Source organism: Gymnoscopelus braueri (genome assembly GCF_963280865.1).
Source record: "Gymnoscopelus braueri genome assembly, chromosome: 8".
Classification (NCBI taxonomy): domain Eukaryota; kingdom Metazoa; phylum Chordata; class Actinopteri; order Myctophiformes; family Myctophidae; genus Gymnoscopelus; species Gymnoscopelus braueri.
Window position 1 is genome coordinate 7426297 of NC_137609.1, and position 21302 is coordinate 7447598.

General features: G+C 41.3%; 2 protein-coding genes across 4 annotated transcripts in view; one reads left to right on the plus strand and one right to left on the minus strand.

Moving 5' to 3' along the window:
* LOC308089832 (voltage-gated potassium channel subunit beta-2) overlaps nt 1-1182 on the plus strand; it is a gene marked incomplete at both ends in the record, with an annotated part of 99233 nt that extends 98051 nt beyond the window's left edge. For both annotated transcript variants that reach the window (XM_080434762.1, XM_080434761.1), the window contains one exon: nt 1093-1182. In XM_080434762.1, coding sequence (XP_080290888.1) covers nt 1093-1182 — 90 coding nt within the window. The remainder of the gene's footprint in view (nt 1-1092) is intronic.
* Nucleotides 1183-9741: 8559 nt separating this feature from the next.
* Nucleotides 9742-20187, minus strand: neu3.1 (sialidase 3 (membrane sialidase), tandem duplicate 1). 2 transcript variants are annotated; one of them, XM_080435540.1, is made up of 3 exons: nt 19920-20187; nt 15478-15748; nt 9742-11739 (listed from the first exon to the last, which is right to left on the minus strand). In XM_080435540.1, exons 2-3 carry the CDS (start codon nt 15700-15702, stop codon nt 10741-10743), a joined length of 1224 nt encoding a protein of 407 aa, XP_080291666.1. In that variant the 5' UTR covers nt 15703-15748; nt 19920-20187; the 3' UTR covers nt 9742-10740. The 2 variants fall into 2 exon arrangements, with proteins under 2 accessions (XP_080291666.1, XP_080291667.1); XM_080435541.1 differs by having other exon boundaries at nt 15478-15741; nt 19914-20187.
* Between the last annotated feature and the right edge of the window lie 1115 nt (nt 20188-21302).

Here is a 21302-nt window from a genome sequence, read left to right on the forward strand (position 1 = left end):
ACGACTGTCGAAAATGTCAACATCCGGTTATGACCGGATGTGACGTGAGCCTGTTTGGGAGGGGGCGAGTGAGCCAGCGAGGTCATCAATGTGTCGATTTGTTGCTCTCTACTGGTAGAACTGTATTATGGGTTTTTAAAAAATTACAAAATTAAAAAAATTAAAAAAACGCAAATTGCTGGCACTGGGGGAGTACTTTATGAAAATACTCTTGGCACTGAGAGAGTTAATGTATGTTTTATAATATAATAATTTATCTACATAGTAACTAGTAACTAAAGTTTTCAAATAATTGTAGTGGAGTAAAAGTACAATATTTGCCTCTGAGATGTAGTGGAGTAGAAGTAACAGTATTGAAAATCGAAAATTCTTCAGTAAAGTAAAAAGTACCTCAAAATGTTACTTAAGTACAGTACTTGAGTAAATGTACTTAGTTACTTTACACCACAGGGCGGTGGAGGATATGAAGAGTCTTTCATTTTCAGAAGAAAAGGCGCTCTAGGCAGCGCTTTGTTCTTCATGACAGGTGGACAATGTGAACACACCGTTACAGAGAACCATGAATGGACCAGAGCCTCCTATAGAGTCCTTTTACACTGTAAATCCTGTACCATAAAATGTCTACAGGTGTTGTGTTTGTGTGCTCACGGGGGGGGGGGGGGGGGCCTGAAAAATAATTGCCCCGTGAGTCTTTATTCCATCCATGCAGGCAACTAGACCAGGGGAGGATCTGCCATTTTTGGCTAACGTTCCAGAATAGGGATACTACTTATTTTTAATCTGTCATAATGTTAACAGATATTTCAAGTTTTCCTCGTGACATACTGTATTTTGGGGGGAAATATTTACGTACCGTAATATGACATAAATGTAAGGTGCTACAAAGTAACAATGCAATTCAAGGGTGCCATGGATGAAAACATTATTTACAGGGGTGCCCCTGAGCCCTAAAAAAGTGCCATATATCATATGGTATCGATATCGTGAGCCCAATATCGTGTATCGTATCGTGAAATTCGGCACACCCCTACAAATCACCAATCACTTTCTAAACTAACGCCTGTCCTTCTTTTTTCTTTTAATGTTTCGCAGATTCTGTCCCAAATGACTCCTACAACTGTGACCGAGATCGACGCCTTGCTGGGAAACAAGCCGCACTCTAAGAAAGAGTCTCGCGCATGAAGACGGAACACATCGAGGCCGTAGAGGGAAACTACGAAAGAACATTAAAAAAAAGAGAGGGAAAACGATGATGTCGGGACAAAACATCGCTTTTCGCTCAGCCGTGTACTCGAAAACTTGCATGTCCTATATGTGCGCATATTCCATTTTGCGCATTATACATCGTATCATGTATGGAAAAATAATGATAATAATAATAATAATAACAAAGCAAATCTTTCATTGTGCAAAACAGAAGTAAAAAAAAAAGCAACACAAAGCCAGATTAGGTCATATATTTACTCACTGCCGATAGTTCCACGGACTAAATATTTCTATACTAGAAAGGGGAGGCCAACGCATAAAGCAACCAGGGATCCAGGGAGACAAAGAGAGTTTGAGATGAAGAAACATTAAAAGACGTTGAGGTTGAATGGACCCACATCTCCTCGACTTCGTCCGGGCGAAGAGAAACGTTCCACGGAGGAGCAACACACGCCTCCTCCTTGCTGCAACGCAACTCGATATACAAACTGTGTGAAAGGTCGCTGGAAATACGATTACCCCCCCTATAGCTGAACTGCCATTCTGTATGATGAAGCTTGGCTCCCAACTGAGAGCCAAAGAAGAGTATATATATATATATATATATATATATATATTATTGACAGAGAGAGAGAGAGAGAGAGAGAGAGAGAGAGAGAGAGAGAGAGAGAGAGAGAGAGAGAGAGAGAGAGAGAGTTCAATCGGGACGTATAAAGTATTAGCCAAGTAATGGTGATCTGAAGCTGTTTCTTGGCGGTGGAGTTTTGAACGGAATCCAAAACAAACAAAAGGTCACAGACCGAGGCAATGTCAAGCGAAGAGTGCCTCTATGCTTTTTTTTGTTTTTGGATCAGTATACTGTTTCTGGCATTTCATCTCCCGTGTGTGTGTGCGTGTATGTGTGCGTGTGCGTGTGCGTGTGCGTGTCCGTGTGAGTGTGCGTGAGTATGTGCGCGTGCGTGAACATGTGTGTGCCCAGCCTTTGTCACTTATTTTCTCGGTTGGATTAGTAAGTTACATGCAATGGGGTTATGGTAAGAAAAGGTGGGGAAAAAATCATATAACGTATACAGTTACTGTGGAAATACAGTAGTTGGATTCCATATATATTGGGGGGGGGGGAAAAACACTTTATTGGTCATTTGATTATTTATTTTTTGAAAGGAAACAAATGTCATTTTGAAAAAGAGGTGGGTTCCGGTACGGTAGCATATAGGGTTTAATTTACAGCCGTCTTAAGATGTATAAATTGTTAATATAATCTAAGATTACGATTTTTGGAGGAAAAAAGTGAATGTCACAAGTAGCATTTCAGTGGATGACGATGATGATGATGAAGACAGCTTCATGTAGGCAAACAACTACCGTGAAACAGCTTACATTTGATCTTCTCTTTGTGTGTGTGTGTGTGTGTATGTGTGTATACTGTGCGCATGTCCCTTTAAAGAAAGAAATAGCCCATTTAGGGTCTAACCGTGGCATGGCTTTTATGGCTTATGTAAATATCGCAGTGCCGTTGTGAAGCCATCTTTTTACTCTAAGTGGTCCAAATCAGGGGTCTTCATTCAACAGGGGGTCCGGGACTCCTAGGGGGTCCTCAGAGATAATGCAGGGGGGGGGGGGGGGGCACCAAATCTTTGTGTGATAGGGACTTTATTTTTGTATTTTTACATGAACCACTTGAACCCTCGCATCCTTATTCTGGGGGGAACATTAGCCAAAAATAGTCGATCTACAAGCCCACGACGTGTCTGCCACACGCGACACGTTGTGAGCTTGTAGATCGGCTATTTTCGGTCGCAGAGGTTTGGTGTAGAGGGAAAAAAAGACCCGAGCCAAAGGTCAAGTTTACAAAGCATTGAGGGTCGAAGTGGTTAAATGTCTGAAAACACACATTTAACATGAATCCAATATAAAGTGAGGGTCCCTGCTTCATCTCTCTCTCTCAGTTAAGGGGTCCTTGGCCCCGGGAAAACTATGAAGACCCCTGATCTATAAGTGGTCTAAATGGCAGGGGGATGGATACAGCATCTGTACGTACGGGTGGGACACTATCGCTTTAAAAGACTGCCAGCCACGTGACAGGATGACAACCTGTCCATTTTGTGACATTATTGTAAAACTTTGTTTTGTCCTACAGCCGTTATCAAAAAGATGATGAAATCACATCAACAAAGATGCCAAATGTCGAAAAAGAGAAAAACCTATTTGTTGTCCGAAAAAATCACAGCTTTGACCTTGAGAAAAGTCACCATTTGATAGACCGAGCGAGACACAGGGTTTGGACGCGCATAGGTTTCAATATAAGATACATGTATGTTTATGAAGTGTGATGTGACTGAGAATAAGTCATTCATTTTATTTTGTATTTTTTTAAGAATACACTTGTTTGGTATTTTATCTGCTTTTCTCTTTTCAATTCAGTTTTCCCAGAATTCTGTTGTTGTTTTTTTGTTATTTTTTTTTACCCATCAATGTAATAGGACATTTTCTTTGTTTCTATTTGTTTGTACTGTAGGTACTGAGGTGCATTTCATGTCGTCGACCTGTTTAGGAAGCTTGTTATTTAAATGTCTTGGCAGTATGAGAACTTGTGAAGGCAGACTTATTTTCCCCTCTTTGTGTGATTTTTCCATGAAAGCAAATACGGTCTCTATAGGGTGCGTTTTGATAGCCTCGGTTGTTTAGGTTGGTTAAGGCCCAATTCATGCTTGAGCGTAAATTATGCGGAGTTCACATGAGCAGCGACAAAAGATACTAAACGACCCTGCGTGGTCAGCTACACCGTTGCAGAGTCACCGTTGAAGTATAATCTCTCAAGACAGTTCTGCTAACAGCAGAATCTGTCAGCACCACTGCCATAAACATGTAGTATTGTCATTAGTAGGAATAAATGAAGTACCGGGGAGGAAGTGGACTAATAAATGGGAGGAGCGAATGGGTTCCCAGATTGCCGTTGAAGTGTTGCTCAACACGCTCATTGACGTCATCAAGCGTGTGTTCGTGTGAGCGAGCGGAAAGTGCCAGAAAGTGTTCCTCGGAGCACAGGTCTCCGCCAGGTCAGGTAGGTTATTGTGGCCTCCAGGTGGCGCAATAATAGGCAAAAAGGGTGCCATTTCTCCCTAGGCCTTTCACAGCAATCGGACGCTGCGTTCATGATTTGAGGCATTTTGTTCTAAAAATGTGTTTTGCAAAAATGTTACTGCTGGTGGCGCAATAACAGGCCAATGTGAAAAGGGTGGCATTTCTTCCTCTGCCTAGTGGGAATATACGTGAACATTTTCACGGAAATCGCGCGCTGCGTTCATGATTTGAGGCATTTTGTTCAAAATAGAAAAATCCTGCAAATTCTGGAAGCCAATCTTAGCCAATCAGGATGGAATATGAAAAATCAGACAGATTTGTCTTGATCACATGCAGGGCCGGCGTGCCCATTAGGCAGAGTAGGCACTAGGCAGTTGCCTAGGGCGCCACTAGGGGGGGCGCCCTAGGCAGGCTCTAGGTGGTGCTGTGGTGGCGCGGCGCTGTCAGACATAGGATAGGCTCCTGTCCTCTGAATTACTTTCTGTTTAAAAGAGACTGAGGTGCTCTTATTTTTAAATGGGGGGGGGGGGGGCGCCAGGAAAAATATTGCCTAGGGCGCCAAATTGCCTAGAGCCGGCCCTGATCACATGACTATAGAGATACTGTGTACCGATTTGCGTGATATTTGGACAACATCTGTAGGAGTAATATAAGAAAAAAGCTTTTTCCAAAAATCTGCCTCCTGGTGGCGCTATAACAGGCCGATCTGAAAAATTCAGGGCAGAGTTTCTGCTCTGAACGGTGCCAGACATTAGCTGTCCACAGACAGACGGACAGGGTGCAAAACATAGTCATAAAGACAGAGAACTGGCTGACGGCAAGAATGAGTTCAAACCAGCTCAACATTTGTTTGTAGCTTTTGTAGCTCGTCGTGCAGTTATTACTGTAAGTAAATACAAAAAAACGGCTTGTAGCCTGTAGCTTTGTCGCTCCCAGTGTGAACGCAGCATAACAGATATACATTGTAAATAGGTTTAACTGTTTGTCATGAGATAATGAATGAGAAAAAAAAGGCTGAATTTATGATTCATGACAGAATTCTTGGAAGGGGAGCTTTGTGACTCTTGACGATATATATGTACAGTTCCACTGAAGATAGCTGCCAATGTACATTGATGACTTCAATCAAACCCTGACACTGTAACTTTGCCTGCATAACTTATATTTTATTGTCTTGCAAAACAAAGAAAAAAAGAGAGATAAAACGACGACCTGAATTGAATGCATCATGATTTCTGCTTTCAAACCTTCCATCTACAGTATCAGAGAAACCTGACCTCACAGAGAAAACATGCAATACTGGGGCAATGGATACAGGGGTTGACACTAAGGTCTCAGAAGCACTTGCCCGTCATGTTCTACTTGCCCAAAGGTCATGCCTATTTAAAGAGGAATCTTGCCCCACAGTTTTCTTACCTTTTCTATGATGTTATGATATCCTAGAATGATGGTACAGTAGAAAGATTTCATAACTCCATCCCGGGTCCACCACAGCTACAAACGGGCCTATGGTCCTTGCGCTAAATCGCTTATTTTAACAGCTTTTTTGTTGTTTTTTTGGTGAGATATGACGTTCATAGTGACAGAACACTGCAACGTGATTGTCTTGCTAGACGAGATTTTGTGAAACCTGGACCCGGGATGCAGTTGGAGTTATGGAGTTGTGAAATGTTTCTACGGTACCACTCATCCTAGGATATCATAACATCATAGAAAAGGTAAGAAATTCTCCGAAAAGTAAATCGTCCATTATAAAATGATAGGTAAAACAAGCTCAAAACTCGTCGCTTCGCGCCGCGTTTCGAGCTTGTAGATCTGCTGCTTTTGATGCTTTTGTGTGACACTGTTGTTGTAGGATCAAGTGGGGCGTTCATTTACGAAAAAACACAAAAAGTAAAAATATGGAGATGAGGTTTCCGCCCCACAGAAACCTCCATTATGCAAAATTAATCACATCTAGAGACAAGATGTCACAAGTTGTTTGTTTTATTTACAGACATGACACATTATTCATGCATACTGTAATAAGAGTCCAAAATAGACAGGGACAGGGAGCAGGAAGTGACTGGTCTGGTCATGTGACCAAGGTTTAGTAAAGTTTTTTTTTTAAATGGCTCGTTTTAGTTGAGTTTTTATTAGTTTTAGTTAAAACTCATTATTTTATAATATGGGGTAGTAAGGAGGGGCAATATTCAACAAGCTCAGAAAAAAATTAAGATTTCTGTGAAACATTTTCTCTATGATTTCAGTTTGTTTTAGTGGGTTTTGTAAACATACACAATAGTCTCAGTTATAGTTTTTTTTGTAAAGTCTCGTTTATATTTTTACTTCAGTTTAGTTTTGTCAATTCAGTTAGTTATTTTGTTAGTTTTAGTTTAACCATAATAATCCTGATCATCACTGTACTGTATGTAGGGCTATCACCATTACAAATTTAAGTTGACGATTAATTGTCACACAAATAATCGCAATTAACGAGTTAATTGTGTTTTTTGGCATTGAACATTGGAACATTATGAATGAAAACTATTTCTGTTTGCCTTATAGGCTTCGTAATCAAAACCTGCACAAGGCAGATATGACAAATAACACAAAGAACTCACATATTCAATCATTTTATACTTTCAAACAAAATCAAAAGTAGTAGAAATAGCTGATCTACAAGTTGATCTGTTGATAACCAGAATATAAGAGATAACCAGAATATAAGAATCTAGGATTCTTGCATTTTGCATGCATTTTGTGGAGGAAAAAGATAAATCATGATCTGAAAATGTGTCCGTTAAAATGTCCATAACTCTACAAAACATACAGTTTTATGTTTAATATCATAATCTGGTCATTTCGCAACAGTAGATGCCATATATTGAATTTGGTGGACGTCCCATTTCTGGTATTAAACTCTGCATACAGTAGCGTATTGCACATTATTAAATGCCACCGACATTGTAGCCTGGCATGGTCAGACTAATATCACTGCGTAGATATTAGTCGGGAATCTCTGTGTGGAACCTGCCTTTCCAAGGGACAGATTAACCCATTAAGACCTGAGGCGATTCTTAAAAATGTTTTCTAAATCCTAACAGTTTTTTGAAAAAAATCAAAAAAATATTTGTTCAAGATTTTCCAAAAATAGCAGATCTACAAGCTCATAGCGCGGCACTCTGATAAACCCGCCCCATATTTGAATACTGGGCCCTGATTAGTGCCCCACAACTTCGGGGGCAGCGAAAATCAATCACAACCAGCCAGACTAACGTGCCGAGTGCTTCTTTTTTATGCACGGGCAGATTTGTCTAGTTTCCAGGCTACTGACATTGCAGGTCACATGTCTTTTGTTAGAGACGGTGGCAGAGAGAGGCCAACAACAGCAGGGATAAAACTCAACTGCAATATGGTCAGCTTTGGTTTAACATGTAAGCGTTTGGCACACATTAGACAGCACAGGTTTGTGACCGGTCACACACTGGGCCCATGGATTAAAGCTAAATTAAATCAGAAGACTATGAAACAGCGTGAAAGGTTCTACATACAACTAGAAATCGCATATTGAGGCTTTAAGATGTTTTTTTTATATTAGGGTTTTATGGAAGATGCTTCTATTGCTAATTCAAATGCTCTTTAATATTAAAATAATTAATAACCGGAAATAGCCAATCTACAAGTTCACAAGTTTGTGGGTTTGTAGCCATTTGAAGCTAGTTTCGGTGCATGACATGCATGCTGGTTTCTATGGAATCCAAATGACTGGCGACTGAGAATCCATTTGGGCCAGTAGAGGTTTACTACTGGTCACACATTGGGCCAGTACAGGTTTATTACTGGTCACACATTGGGCCAGTACAGGTTTGTCGACCTCAGGGCTGCCTGATTAGAAAGCATAATGTATGTATGCAGTAATGACACATTAGATTTGGCAACAGCCACTTGAATGAATAAACGTTGTCCAATGCTTGACAGGTTGGCAGGTTAATAACTTGAGTTCTATTATTTTATACTGTTTAGTCGAACGACGGTGTTGTGCAAAAATAGCCGATCTACAAGCTTACAATGATCTACAAAAACTTGCAATCTGCAAAAGTCTACAAAAACTCACATAGAATTTTTTGGAACGCTTACTTTGTCATTGACACCAGATATGGACATACCTGAACCAGACAGTGAGTGCACATGGCAGGACTAAACATGACAGAAATATCATATATTTGTATCCATCTATGAATTCAGTGCAAAAGTCCTCTGTGAGGCAACACATGTCTGATTCTAACAGCAAAACAAGCGAGGCAGGCAGCTAGGACATGCCTGCCTCTCTACAGCTACAACTAACCTGTTAACCAGAACAACCATGTAAATTCAAAAATCACAATCATACATGCTGAAACATGCTGCTCATAATTGCCCACATACAGTAACAAAAAAGAAAATGTTATTCCTTAAGGCCATGCCATCAAATCAGCCTTACACAACTAATAGAAAATCTATACTTGCTTTCTCAACTTTTTTTGGACACTTTTATCACAAGACATAACACACATACATAAATACATACATACATACATACATACATACATAACAACGTTTATATTAAAGTTTTCCCCCCATAACCAATATGCATACAACGCATGCATCAAGGGGTTCTTCTGTTAAAGGGTTGTATAATAAGATTTGGCGCTTTTATGCACTTAATGCAGGTTTCAGTGCCACTACCACTTAACACTAAAGATGGAAATTAGCTTTTGGCTAAAGCTGGTGCCGTACATTTGTTGTGTACGCTGTCCCTGTCAAATAAACATAATAATAAAAGTTTTTTAGAAATTTAGAAGATTTTTTTTTTCACCCATCAGGAAAATGATTAGTTATTCCATGTTAGGGCTCAGGAATAATGTTAAGAAGACAACACAATGTTGTATAGTAACAGCTTTGCTAGAGCTAAAAAGGACAACAAAATTCAGGTTCAGATCACTTTCATTAAACCACTGAAGCCCTATTTTATAGGGTGTGGTGCGGCTAAAAAGTAGCAGATCTTTGCTGTTTTCTTAATCCATTAAGACTGTCAATGTCATTTTAACATTTCTTTGGCGATTTTTTGAAAAATCATGGAAAATGTGTGCAAATATATATATATATATATATATATATATATGTTTTAAAGCGAACATTTTTAACTCCGATTTGTGCTTCTGGGGGGGGGCATTTTTTCTAGATAATGTATTTGGCTGCGGAACCCCATCTCAAAATGTTTTCTTCCCCCATGAAGCAAAGATTTGAGTTACAAATGTTTGCTTTTAAAAATACATATATTCAAAGATTTGTACAAATGCTCAAGAGTTTTAAAAAAATAGCAGATCTACAAGCATATAGCGCAGCACTCATATGCTTGTAGTGCCGCGCTATATGCTTGTAGATCTGCTATTTTTGAATAGCCAAAGAAATCTTAAAAATGACAGACGCGTTCCCGGAATGAATGGGTTTGAACATTTTCCGCCTACAATGACCAGGGTTGGACCCTTACGGGTCCATTTGGTTTCATTTGTACACTCTCAAGAGTTATGGTTGGTCCTTTAGATTAGTTTGAGAACCACCGGTATATTGTAATGTTTATAACAGACGTGAAGTCCAGATACCAGCTCTGATGACAGTATGATTAAACCAGTTCCGGAAAACGGTTCCAGATGTTGACGGAGACGAAGTTGGATCCGGTTCCACCGGGTTTCGGATCCCAACCCTAAAATGAAATGCCCCCGAAAAAGGCCACGCCAAAAACAGCCTGAGCTGTATTTGGCAAAAAAAGATTTGGTTGTGGACGGAAGAAAGCAGGTCAGAGTAGAGTTTGTAACTCAAGTCCAGTTCTCAAAGAGCTAGAGGGTTTAAAGGGATAGTTCACACAAAAAAATGTCTTTTTTTCTATCGATTAGTCACTCCATGGAGACTTGAATTCATGGATATTTTTTGGTTTTTGTCGCATTCCTAAGCCAATAATTTTATTACATTACATTACAGTCATTTAGCAGACGCTTTTATCCAAAGCGACTTACAATAAGTGCATTCAACATAGGTAGGCAAGAAAACTACTAATCATCTGAAGTCTTAAGTGCATTCTCTTCTAAAACAAGCAACTAAGAGTATACAGTACCTACTGTACTGTAGCGCTAAGGTAAAAGTGCAATATATCAGCTACCTACTTTCTTAAACAGATGAGACAAATAGGAAAATAAAATGAGCAAGAGCTAAAACCAATAAGTGTATCAAATAAAAAAGATCCAATAAAAAAATAAAAATAAAAACAATTGACAAACTAATTGACAGCTGATGATCAGCGGACCGGTAGGCAGCGGTTCCGGTAGGAGACACAAAGGAGACTCTTTGTGTCTCCTACCGGAACCGCTGCCGGTCATCAAATTATTGTCTTAGGAATGCGACAAAAAAAGGTGAACTATCCCTTTAAGTGGTTTAATTCTTATAGACCGTCTGCGTGATGTCGTTGAGGGTGAACGACACGAAGGCGATCTGCTCCAGCTCGCTCTCCGCGCCGCACTCCATCAGCAACGAGAAGCGCTCGGCGTCCGCGTCGTACGCCAGGTCCGAGTAGCCGCTGGGGCCGGCGTGCACGATCCACGGCGAGTCCCACCCGGACGAGTGCAGCGGCGAGCGGTTCAGGTACACGCCCATGTCCCGGCGGCCACGCCGGCTGGTCGGGTGCGTGAACACCAGCCAGGTCTGCGCGTCCGACGACAGCAAGGAAGTGCTCCCGCCGCGGCCGCTCGCCGCGTCGTCGTTCACCACAAACTCGGGCGCCGGGAACCCGACCACGCTGCCCTGGCAGCCGCCGTGCCGCTGCTCCACCAGCTTGGGGCTTTGGCGGGGCCGGTCGAAGTACAGGCCGCTGTTGGCGCTCAGCGCCTCCAGCCGGTGGCCCTTGGTGTTGCGGGCGTTGCAGTACACGTGGCTCCTGCCCTCGTGGTCGATGATCTCCGCCATCTCGCACTCGCACGACTTCCCCTGGAGCATCGATCCCAGGTGCCACGTCTGGCCCAGGTCGTCGCTGTACACCGAGAAGGCGCGTGGGTGCACCGTGAGCGGCACGGGGAACGAGAAGCACTTGAAGCGGATGTAGTAGGCGTAGGCAGGGACGATCAGCCGGCCGCCCGCCAGCTGGATGCCGTGGCCGGGGCCCACGCCGAACGTGGCCCAGCGCCGCACCGTCTTGCCGATGACGGCGTCCGTCAGGTCGCGCACGGCCGACCAGGTGCGGCCGTGGTCGCGGCTGGTGACGCAGCACAGCCGGGCCTGGTTACGGCCCGTGATGATCTGACGGCCCTCCGGCGTGTCGCTCAGCACGCAGATGAAGAACAGGAAGACCGTCTGGCTGGTCTTCTCGTAGACCGGGCAGGGGTTCATGGTGCGGTGGTCTGGCAGACGTGCCGTCGACAGCTCCTCGCAAGAGGACCACTTTAAAACAGCACGGTTAGACACACACACACAATAATGAGAAACACATGATGAGAACGAGTAGGTTCACCATGCTATAGGAGCACTTTGAAAAGCTGCATTTTAAACTTATTTTAATCAATAAAACATTATTTGTAACCTATCTGTATGGTAGAGTATGTTTAATACAATAGCTTGCTAGGGCTGCAGCTATGAATTATTTTCTTAATGATTATTCTATTATTATTATTATTCTGTATCAATTTTTTTGATAAAAAGATATCAACGAATCAACATGAAAAAATACAAATATATTTTAAATAATTAACGTAATTGATTATTCTGATTAACCACTTGAGCCATACTTTATTATACTAAAGCAGGGGTCTTCAACTGGGGGTCCGGGACCCCTAGGGGGTCCTCTGAGTTACTACAGGGGGTCCGCCAAATCTTTGTGTGATAGGATATGTTTTTTTTACAAGTTTAACCACTTGAACCCTAGCATCCCTATTCAAAGGAGAGCTTTAGACAAACATTTAGACAAAAAGAAATATGTAGATCGGCTATTTTCTGCAAAGAGATTTGGTGTAGAGGGGTAAAAGGAGCAATTCAAGTACTAAGTATTGAAGGTTTAAGTAGTTAAATGTCTAAAATGAACAAAAAAACTGAATTTACACAATACTGATGATAGTCAATGAATCTATGAAAAAGTTTAATCTGCAACACAATTGTAAACAATGTAGTGGGGGGTCCCTGCTTCATCTCTCTCTCTCAGCTAAGGGGTCCTTGGCCTGAAAAAGGTTGAAGACCCCTGTACTAAAGTATAATAAACACTACAGTGTCCTGAAAAAAATGCCGATATACTCCCAACCCCCACCGCGCTGCATCACAACGTGTTGTTAGCTTGTAAATGGGCTACGCTACTATCCATCCTACAGTACTATCCTCATCATACTACAAGACAGTGGTGGAAAAAGTACTCAAATGTTTTACTTAAAGGGATACTTCACTCTCGGGCCGGGGACACATTTAAAAAAAATATAAAAAATAAATGAAAAAAGTTATGGAAAATTCATGGCCCCCTCACGCATTAGTAGGACACTCTAATGCGTGAGGGGGCCATGAATTTTCCATAACTTTTTTCATTTATTTTTAATATTTTTTTTAAATGTGTCCCCGGCCCGAGAGTGAAGTATCCCTTTAAGTAAAAGTATCGATACTGCAATGTAGAAATACTCTGTTACAAGTAAAAGTCTTTACTTGAGTAAAAGTACAAAAGCATTGGCATCAAAATGTACTTAAAGTACCAAAAGTACTAAGTACTCATTATGCAGAATGTCCCATTTCAAGTTTTAAAATTAATAAAAATCTTTTGAAAATAGCAGATCTACAAGCCATTGTGAGCTTGTAGATCGGCTATTTTCAATTGGCCAAAATGTATATAGGGCTGAAGTGGGTAATGTATGTTTTGTAATAATAATAATCTACAAAGTAACTAGTAACTAAAGTTTTCAAATAATTCTATGTTCCCCGCTTTTCTAGGGAGAGCGGGGAACACAGGACCTAACCCTAACCCTAACCTTAGTGGGGAACATAGAACCCGGTTAACATAGGTATAACCCCGAGTAAAAGTACAATATTTGGATCCGAGATGTAGAGGAGTAGAAGTAAAAGTATTGGAAATTGGAAATACTTGTAAAGTACAAATAAATACTTCAAAATTGTACTCAAGTACAGTACTTAAGTAAATGTACTTAGTTACTTCCCACCACTGCTACTAGATGAGGAAACCACTGCCCTTCTATGTGTCCGACCTCATCCATTCATCTCCTCAGTGGGTCGATCAGTGGATCCCAAATTGCACACAGACATGGGCCATTGGCTTATGCAGGGAGTGAGGAAGCCAATTCTTCACTTTTCCCATATTATACTGTATACATAAGCTGTTTATTGGCATTTCTGTGAACTCTCACTTCAATTCACCGACGGGGAAAATGGGAGCGGTGCCAGAGTTAATTGATTGGCACGTGTGTTTCCAATTGTCTAATTGTGCTCTCTCCTCTTTGTAGTACTGTAGCCGTAGTAGCATGCAAGATGTACTTACTAGCAGATATACAAGCTAGTAGCATGCAAGCTGTACAAAATAGCAGATATACAAGCTCATAGCGCGGCACCGAGTGCCGCGCTATGAGCTTGTAGATCTGCTATTTTTGAAAAATCTTGGAATTTTTTTTTTTTTCAAAAAAACATTTTAAAGAATGGCCTCAGCAGGTCTTAAAGGGTTAAGCATCCCTGATTTAGCCTGGTAAACCCTCCCTCCGGAAATCTCATTTCTATTTGATTCCAGGAGTGAGTCTGGCCTGATAGCCCATTCTGCAATATTGGCTGTGTATGCCAATTGTATGCCAAACGGCCGAGCCTATCAGCGTCGTCGCTCATTGTTGTGTGATTGACAGCTTACGTTGGCCAATCAGGTGGCGAGTTCGAGTGAGCCCAAAACACGAACGGCAGCCATCTTTTTCTTGTGCGCTATATTCTCGGCTATTTTTTTACTTCAAAAAGCTCTCTAACTTCTATTTTGAGGCACGGAATTTACTTATAATAAATCGTTTGGATAGAATTTAGTTGTTTAACTTCATATATGTGGTCAATTAATCATGACAAAGCCTATTTAAAAATAAAAATTTTGAGAACCGGTAGGGGCGGGTAGTGACACCCATGTATCCGAATAAGGCAACCCATTTTGGGCATCGCCGTTTCAAAAGTCCCGTTGCGTCACATTAGACTGGTGAACTGCTGATTGGCTGAAGGGGAAAAATTATCATTGGCTGAAGGGGTTGTCAGTCAACGTTATTACTCCCGCCCAACTCCAGCCCACAGCCAATATTGCAGAATGGGCTATCAGGCCAGACTCACTCCTGGAATCAAATAGAAATGAGATTTCCGGAGGGAGGGTTTACAAGGCTATCCCTGATTATGGATGCACTAGTTTTCTCTATATTTGAAAAGTAATCATTTGAATGTTTTTGAACAAAACAAAAACAACTTTCTCTGGGAGTAACCAGGATGGATAGGATCAGGAACGAGTGCATCAGAGGGACAGAGATAAAGCCTGAGAGGCCAGACTGAAATGGTCCGGACATTGTACAGACTAGAGGAGGAATATAGTGAGTATATCGGTAGAAGGATGCTGAGGCCTAGATCAGTGGCTTTCAACCCTTTTCGTATGAAGGTCCATTATTTATTCGGCATTTGAGCGACGGAACCACCATTTGATGAGATTTAGACTCTCAGACACAAAACTTTTAGACACAAAAACATTATTTACGCTGATTTAAAAAACACTACTGTTGGTCTATAAAGCTTTGAATGGTTTAGGGCCAAAAAATACATTTCTGATCTTGTGCAATATCATGAACCATCCAGATCTCTCAGGTCATCTGCTTTCTGTTCCTAAAACCAAAAATGGGGAAGCAGCATTTAGTTAAGCATATGCAGTGCACCACATATCTGGAACAAACTCCCAGTAAACTGCAGGTCTGTTGCCACTCTTATTTCTTTTAAAACACAACTAAAGACCTGTCTGTTTGCTGCTGCCTTTGATTGAGTTACTTTTATTTATTTTTAATTGCCTTGCACCTATAAACCTGTGATGTGACTAATGGAGTTGATTCTGATTTCAGAATATTTTGATTCTGATTCTGAAATGAAGTGCATAGGAGGTGTGTTAATACTGTTTACTAAATAAAATAGTGATACCTGTACAGATCCGTCGTCCTGCTGCGTCCCTCTCCTCATCACCAGGAACTTGGCGTCGCTGTCGGAGGGCGAGGACCTCTCCTCGGCGAAGGCCAGGAAGGTGGCCTGGTCCCTCAGGTAGATCAGGGCGGGGATGCGGTAGGTGAGACCACCGGGCTGCTTCTCAAACAGGGTGGTCTTCACCGGCTCCACCCCGTTCCTGCTGCTGGACGGCCTGTTCCCCATGATGATGAGGATGATGACGATGCACCAGTCAGTGTGTTCCTTCCTCCTGCACAAAAACAAAGCACCCGTGTTTAATAGTGGTGTAACAGTTAAAGATTGTAGCTTGTAGATCTGCTATTTTCAAAATATTTATCTGGGGGGTCCCCAGTTCAAATCTGATTATTTTGGAGGGGTCACGGCCTGCAAAGGATGAGAACCACTGCTGTAGGCTAGACCCGGGGTTTTCAACAAGTGGTCCGTGGACCACTTGTGGTCCCTGAGGGTATTGCATAAGGTCCCTGACCATGTTGCAATATGTTTTTTTCTTCTTGTTCCATGGAACAGTGCATATATTATCGACCTGGTGACCTATGAATATGATGACGTGTCAATGTTGTCAGTTTCTGGGAAGTCGGAGGTCAAGAAATTCCACAGAAAAGGGAGTTAGAATCTCAAGAAGGGGAAGTGTAACAGATTGCCTGATGGAGTCATCATTATTAGGAAATGTGGCCATATAATTGCATGTGTCTGTGTAGTCCATGGACCACTGGTTGAGAAACAGTGGGATGTATCATGGAATGCATGCACACAGTAGCAAGTGTTAGCAAAGCACTAATCTTAGCTCTAATATCACCCAACACAACAGTGGTCCCCAGGTTGATTCTTAATCAGGGTGGTGGTCCCTGGTTCACAATCAGTTGAAAACCCCTGCTCTATAGCAATGAGTACTATCACTAAATAATGCTTTAACCTTTAAACAAAAAAACTTAATTATAACATTTTTATTTTATTTTGCAGATCTACAAGCTTGTTGTGAGCTTGTACATAGGCTATTTTCGCTATTTGTTTTTCATGACACTGTTGTACAAAGTAGTAGCCTATAAGTCAAATGGTGTCAAATCTGATTTAGTTGATTTTTTAAAATCTATTAGAACCCCCCCCCCCCCCCACTGCCCTTCATTCTTTGATATATAAAAGATACAAATATAAAAAATTGACTCCAAGATCAGTATTCGATTAAAAGGTAATCAATAGGCTAATCAATAATTTATGTTGCAACCCTAATACAGCAGTGGTTGTGGTTCTCAAAGTAGGGTCAGGGGAACCCCATGGGCCCTTGAGGGGGTTCCAGGGGGTCCCCAGCAAAATGAGGGATTATTGATTATTATTACAAAACATACATTAACCACTTCAGCCCTATACAGTACATGTTGGCCTTTTGAAAATAGCAGATCTACAAGCTCACCATGCTTATGCATTTGAGAACTTGAAATGGGACATTCTGCATAATGAGTACTTCTACTTTTGGTACTATAAGTACATTTTTATACCAATACGTGTGTACTTTTACTCAAGTACATTTTGAATTCCGGACTTTTACTTGTAACAGAGTATTTCTACATTGCAGTATTGATACTTTTACTTAAAGGCAGGGTAAGTGATTTTCTTTGGTTAAAATACGTGTTAAATAGCTCTATATTCTGATAGTACTCATTGCTATAGAGTGTTTGTTCAGTAAAAAGAGTCTCCTTGTCTCTCCAGCTCTTTATAAAACAGAAAATGCATTTTCGTTTCAGTTTCAGTTTCATTTCCAATTTTATCCAATCAGGACAGAGAACTCAATCAAGATACAGATTAAACAAGTGAAATTGGAAGTGATGACACTAAGAAATGAGCATGCAAAATTGGAACTGGAACACTATAAAAATGAAGCTTAAAAATGGGTACTTTCTCCTGATTGGCTGAGATTTTGACACCTACCAGAAAATGTATTTTCTGGTAGGTATTAAAGAGCTGGAGAGACAGGGAGACTCCTGTTACTGAACAAACACTCTATAGCAATGATTACTATCAGAATATAGTGCTTTAACCTTTTAACAAAATACTTTTTGTTTTAACCCAAAAATATCACTTACCCTACCTTTAAGATATGGATGCTACATCATGGATACAATGAATGTAGCCTTGGAATGTAGCCCTAGAATGTCTGTGATCTTACATACATTTCAAGTATTCCAAATACACAGTCATAGATCTCTCTCGGTCCCCCACTGTGTAGTGCCCATCTGCGCGGCCATAAAAGTGCTCTAAACTCCGTCTGTACTCACCCAATAATTAATTCCTAAGACGTGGAGTCATATTTTGTCCTCTAGTTTCATATCCATGTGAAAGTTCTGCCAGAAAACGTGTGTTTAGTCAAATATCTCCACTTATTCACGAGCTGCACACGGACGAGTTCTGTGCGACGCGAGGGGCCAGGAATGATTGCAGCACTGAATATACGTAACTTCCATAAGGACGCACAAATGTTTGGGACACACAATGGACCCTTCGCTAAGCCCCACCCACTCCACTCTGTGACTGGTGGTGCGAAGTTAGTCACACCCAGGCCTGGCAGCGCCTGGCAATCTCTGCTTCTCACCCATTGACTTGCATGTTAAATGACGGCTTTTCCCCATAAAAATAATCGATCATTTCAGCAGCAATAGCTTCAAAATCTCTTCTAAATCTAGTCAACAAGGCCTGCAGTAGGCTATGCACTGGACAAATGTGCATGACATTATTTCAATAAACTAAAAACACGGGAAATGTTAGAGGGAGTAATAGCCATGGATACAAGACGGTCGTCTGTCTCGACCGTCATGGATGAATTTCAACCTGGTGTTTGCACTTTCTCCATTTATAGCCTGTACATCTACAGAAACGTTCATATTTCAAATATAAAGTGCTTATCCCATGGCCACGGATGTTACATTTATGTACGTGCTCTCAAAAGTACCCGTATCATCCGTATTGTTCAATAAAAAGCATTTTAATCTGATCGGTGGCCATTTCTCCATATGCTTTCAACAAAGCGACCCTATCGGTTGATAGGTGTATTGCACACTGATACATTATAACTCTATGAGAAAATGGCCACCGATCGGATTAAAATGCTTTTTATTGAACAATACAGAATATACGGGTACTTTTGAGAGTCCCGTGCATCATTTTAACATCCGTGGCCATAGGGTAAGCAATTTATATTTGAAATCTGAACGTTTATATATATGTACGGACCGTAAATGGAGAAAGTGCAAACACCAGGTTGAAGTTGATCCATGACTGTAACAGGAGTTTTCATGTACCGCAGGGTAAGCCTACAGTAGCAGTTAATAAATAGACAAACAAATGAATGAATATACTTTAACATGCGGAATCCGAAACAGGCAGCGCTGTGATTCTGAATTTTGTTAAGATCACGGTGATTAGTAGCCTATTATTGACACCACCTGGGCGAGTGAGTCGTGTCGTGTAACTTTCCTGACGTTAAGCTGTGTATGTGTTCAACAACACAGCCATATTCAGCCTTGCAGTTTAAGTGCAGATTTCAGCTTGGGAAAAGCAGCCTCCAACGGGTTTGGGTACGTGGTTCATAGTCACCATTGCGTTATCGTGGTATTCCTATTCTTGCTATTATGTTGCAAATGATTGTGTGTGTGCGGGCGAAATAACATTGACAGCTATGGCAGGTGACGAAAGCTTGCCAGACCTATGCCAGGCTAACAACGGTTGCTAAGCTGGCATTGGACAATCGCTTTTGGGGTGGGGTTTAGCGAAGGGTCCATTGGCAGGTGATGATTCATTACCCCGCACCAATCACAAGCACCTGTCAATTGTGTGTCCCAAACATTTGTGCGTCCTTATGGAAGTTACGTATATTCAGTGCTGCAATCATTCCTGGCCCCTCGCGTCGCACAGAACTCGTCCGTGTGCAGCTCGTGAATAAGTGGAGATATTTGACTAAACACACGTTTTCTGGCAGAACTTTCACATGGATATGAAACTAGAGGACAAAATATGACTCCACGTCTTAGGAATTAATTATTGGGTGAGTACAGACGGAGTTTAGAGCACTTTTATGGCCGCGCAGATGGGCACTACACAGTGGGGGACCGAGAGAGATCTATGACTGTGTATTTGGAATACTTGAAATGTATGTAAGATCACAGACATTCTAGGGCTACCTTGGAATGTAGACATGATACAGGATACAATGTATCCAGTATCATGTCTACATTCCAAGGCTACATTGTATCCATGATGATGTATACAGTATAGCCTCCATGTCTTCCTGTACACATTATGATACATTATGGCTATTGTATCCATGATGTAGCCTCCATATCTTCCTGTACACATTATGATGACAGCTGGCATAATACATGGTGTGTATAAATCAATAGCTGTACATTTACCTTCACATGGATGCAGATCTCAGTGTGTTAATGATCATCATCATCATAAGCATTACATTAACATGAAGCTCGTGATGCTCCTGTGATGCTGATCCCAGTCCAACAACAAGGTTCCCTTATATCTGTGTTTATGCCGAAAGATCAGCTTTGATCTAAACGTTACAGTGTTGTTATGTTGTATGGTTAGTTATAGATTCATAGTAATCTGTGGTTAAAGTCCTGATCTGGTGGTTTCAGTGCAGACAGCTTCAATGCAGGATGTGATGATGGCAAAACAAGTTGCCCTCTAGTGTTGCCACGTTTCGAGAGAGAAACAAGCGACCGAGTCTATGAGAACAAGCCCAAAAGAAGCCCTTTAAACATAATACGTCGCCTATTTGAAAATAGCAGATCTACAAGTTGACAATTTGACATTGTGAGCTTGTAGATCTTGAAGAAGTTTTGAAAGATATTTTTGAAACATTTTAACATCAAATATTTACAGATGAGGGTTTGCAGACAAAATACACATTAATTTAATTTGGAGGTCCTTGATATGAAACTACACTTTAGAAACAAGCCCCCAAAAACTGCAACCCGGCTGCAACAATATTTACAAGTTATTTTACAGAAAAGACAAGCCAAAAGTCGCTTATAATAAGTGGACATGGCAACGCTGTTGCCCTCACACACGGCGCATGCGCAGTTTGTTTTGTAACGGTCTGTCAAAATAAAAGCCTGACATATGTAAACCATTTCATTTGTAACGGTATGTCAAAATAAAAGCCAGACATATGTAAACCATCCATTTCATTTTTTTGCATGTGGTTTGTCCATGCGGTGAGTTTTGCTTTAAGTTTATTAACATCCTTTCCTACGGAAACATAGTTATGTTTTTATGTATTTAATATTATTACATGTTAGGATCAGGTGTGTGTGTGTGTGTGTGTGTGTGTGTGTGTGTGTGTGTGTGTGTGTGTGTGTGTGTGTGTGTGCGTGTGCGTGTGTGTGTGTACGTGCGCGCGCGTGCGTGTGTGAAACGGTCCGCAACAGCATGCCATTGGTTACTTAGCCACTCGTGTTGCCATGGTTACCGAGGCAACACACAGATACAATGTCAGCAGACTGCAGAGATCACACCACACCAGACAGACAGACGGACGGACGGACGGACGGACGGAAAGACAGACAGACAGACAGACAGACAGACAGACAGACAGACAGACAGACAGACAGACAGACAGACAGACAGACAGACAGACAGGTGTCCGATGTCCTTACCAAACAGTACTGTGTGTTGTACTGCAAGTCATATGTGAGACAAAACATAGTTCACAGTTCAGGTAGTTTTAATATACTGTTGTATACTGAACTGAAACAGTTTATATCTACTGTTGTTAACTT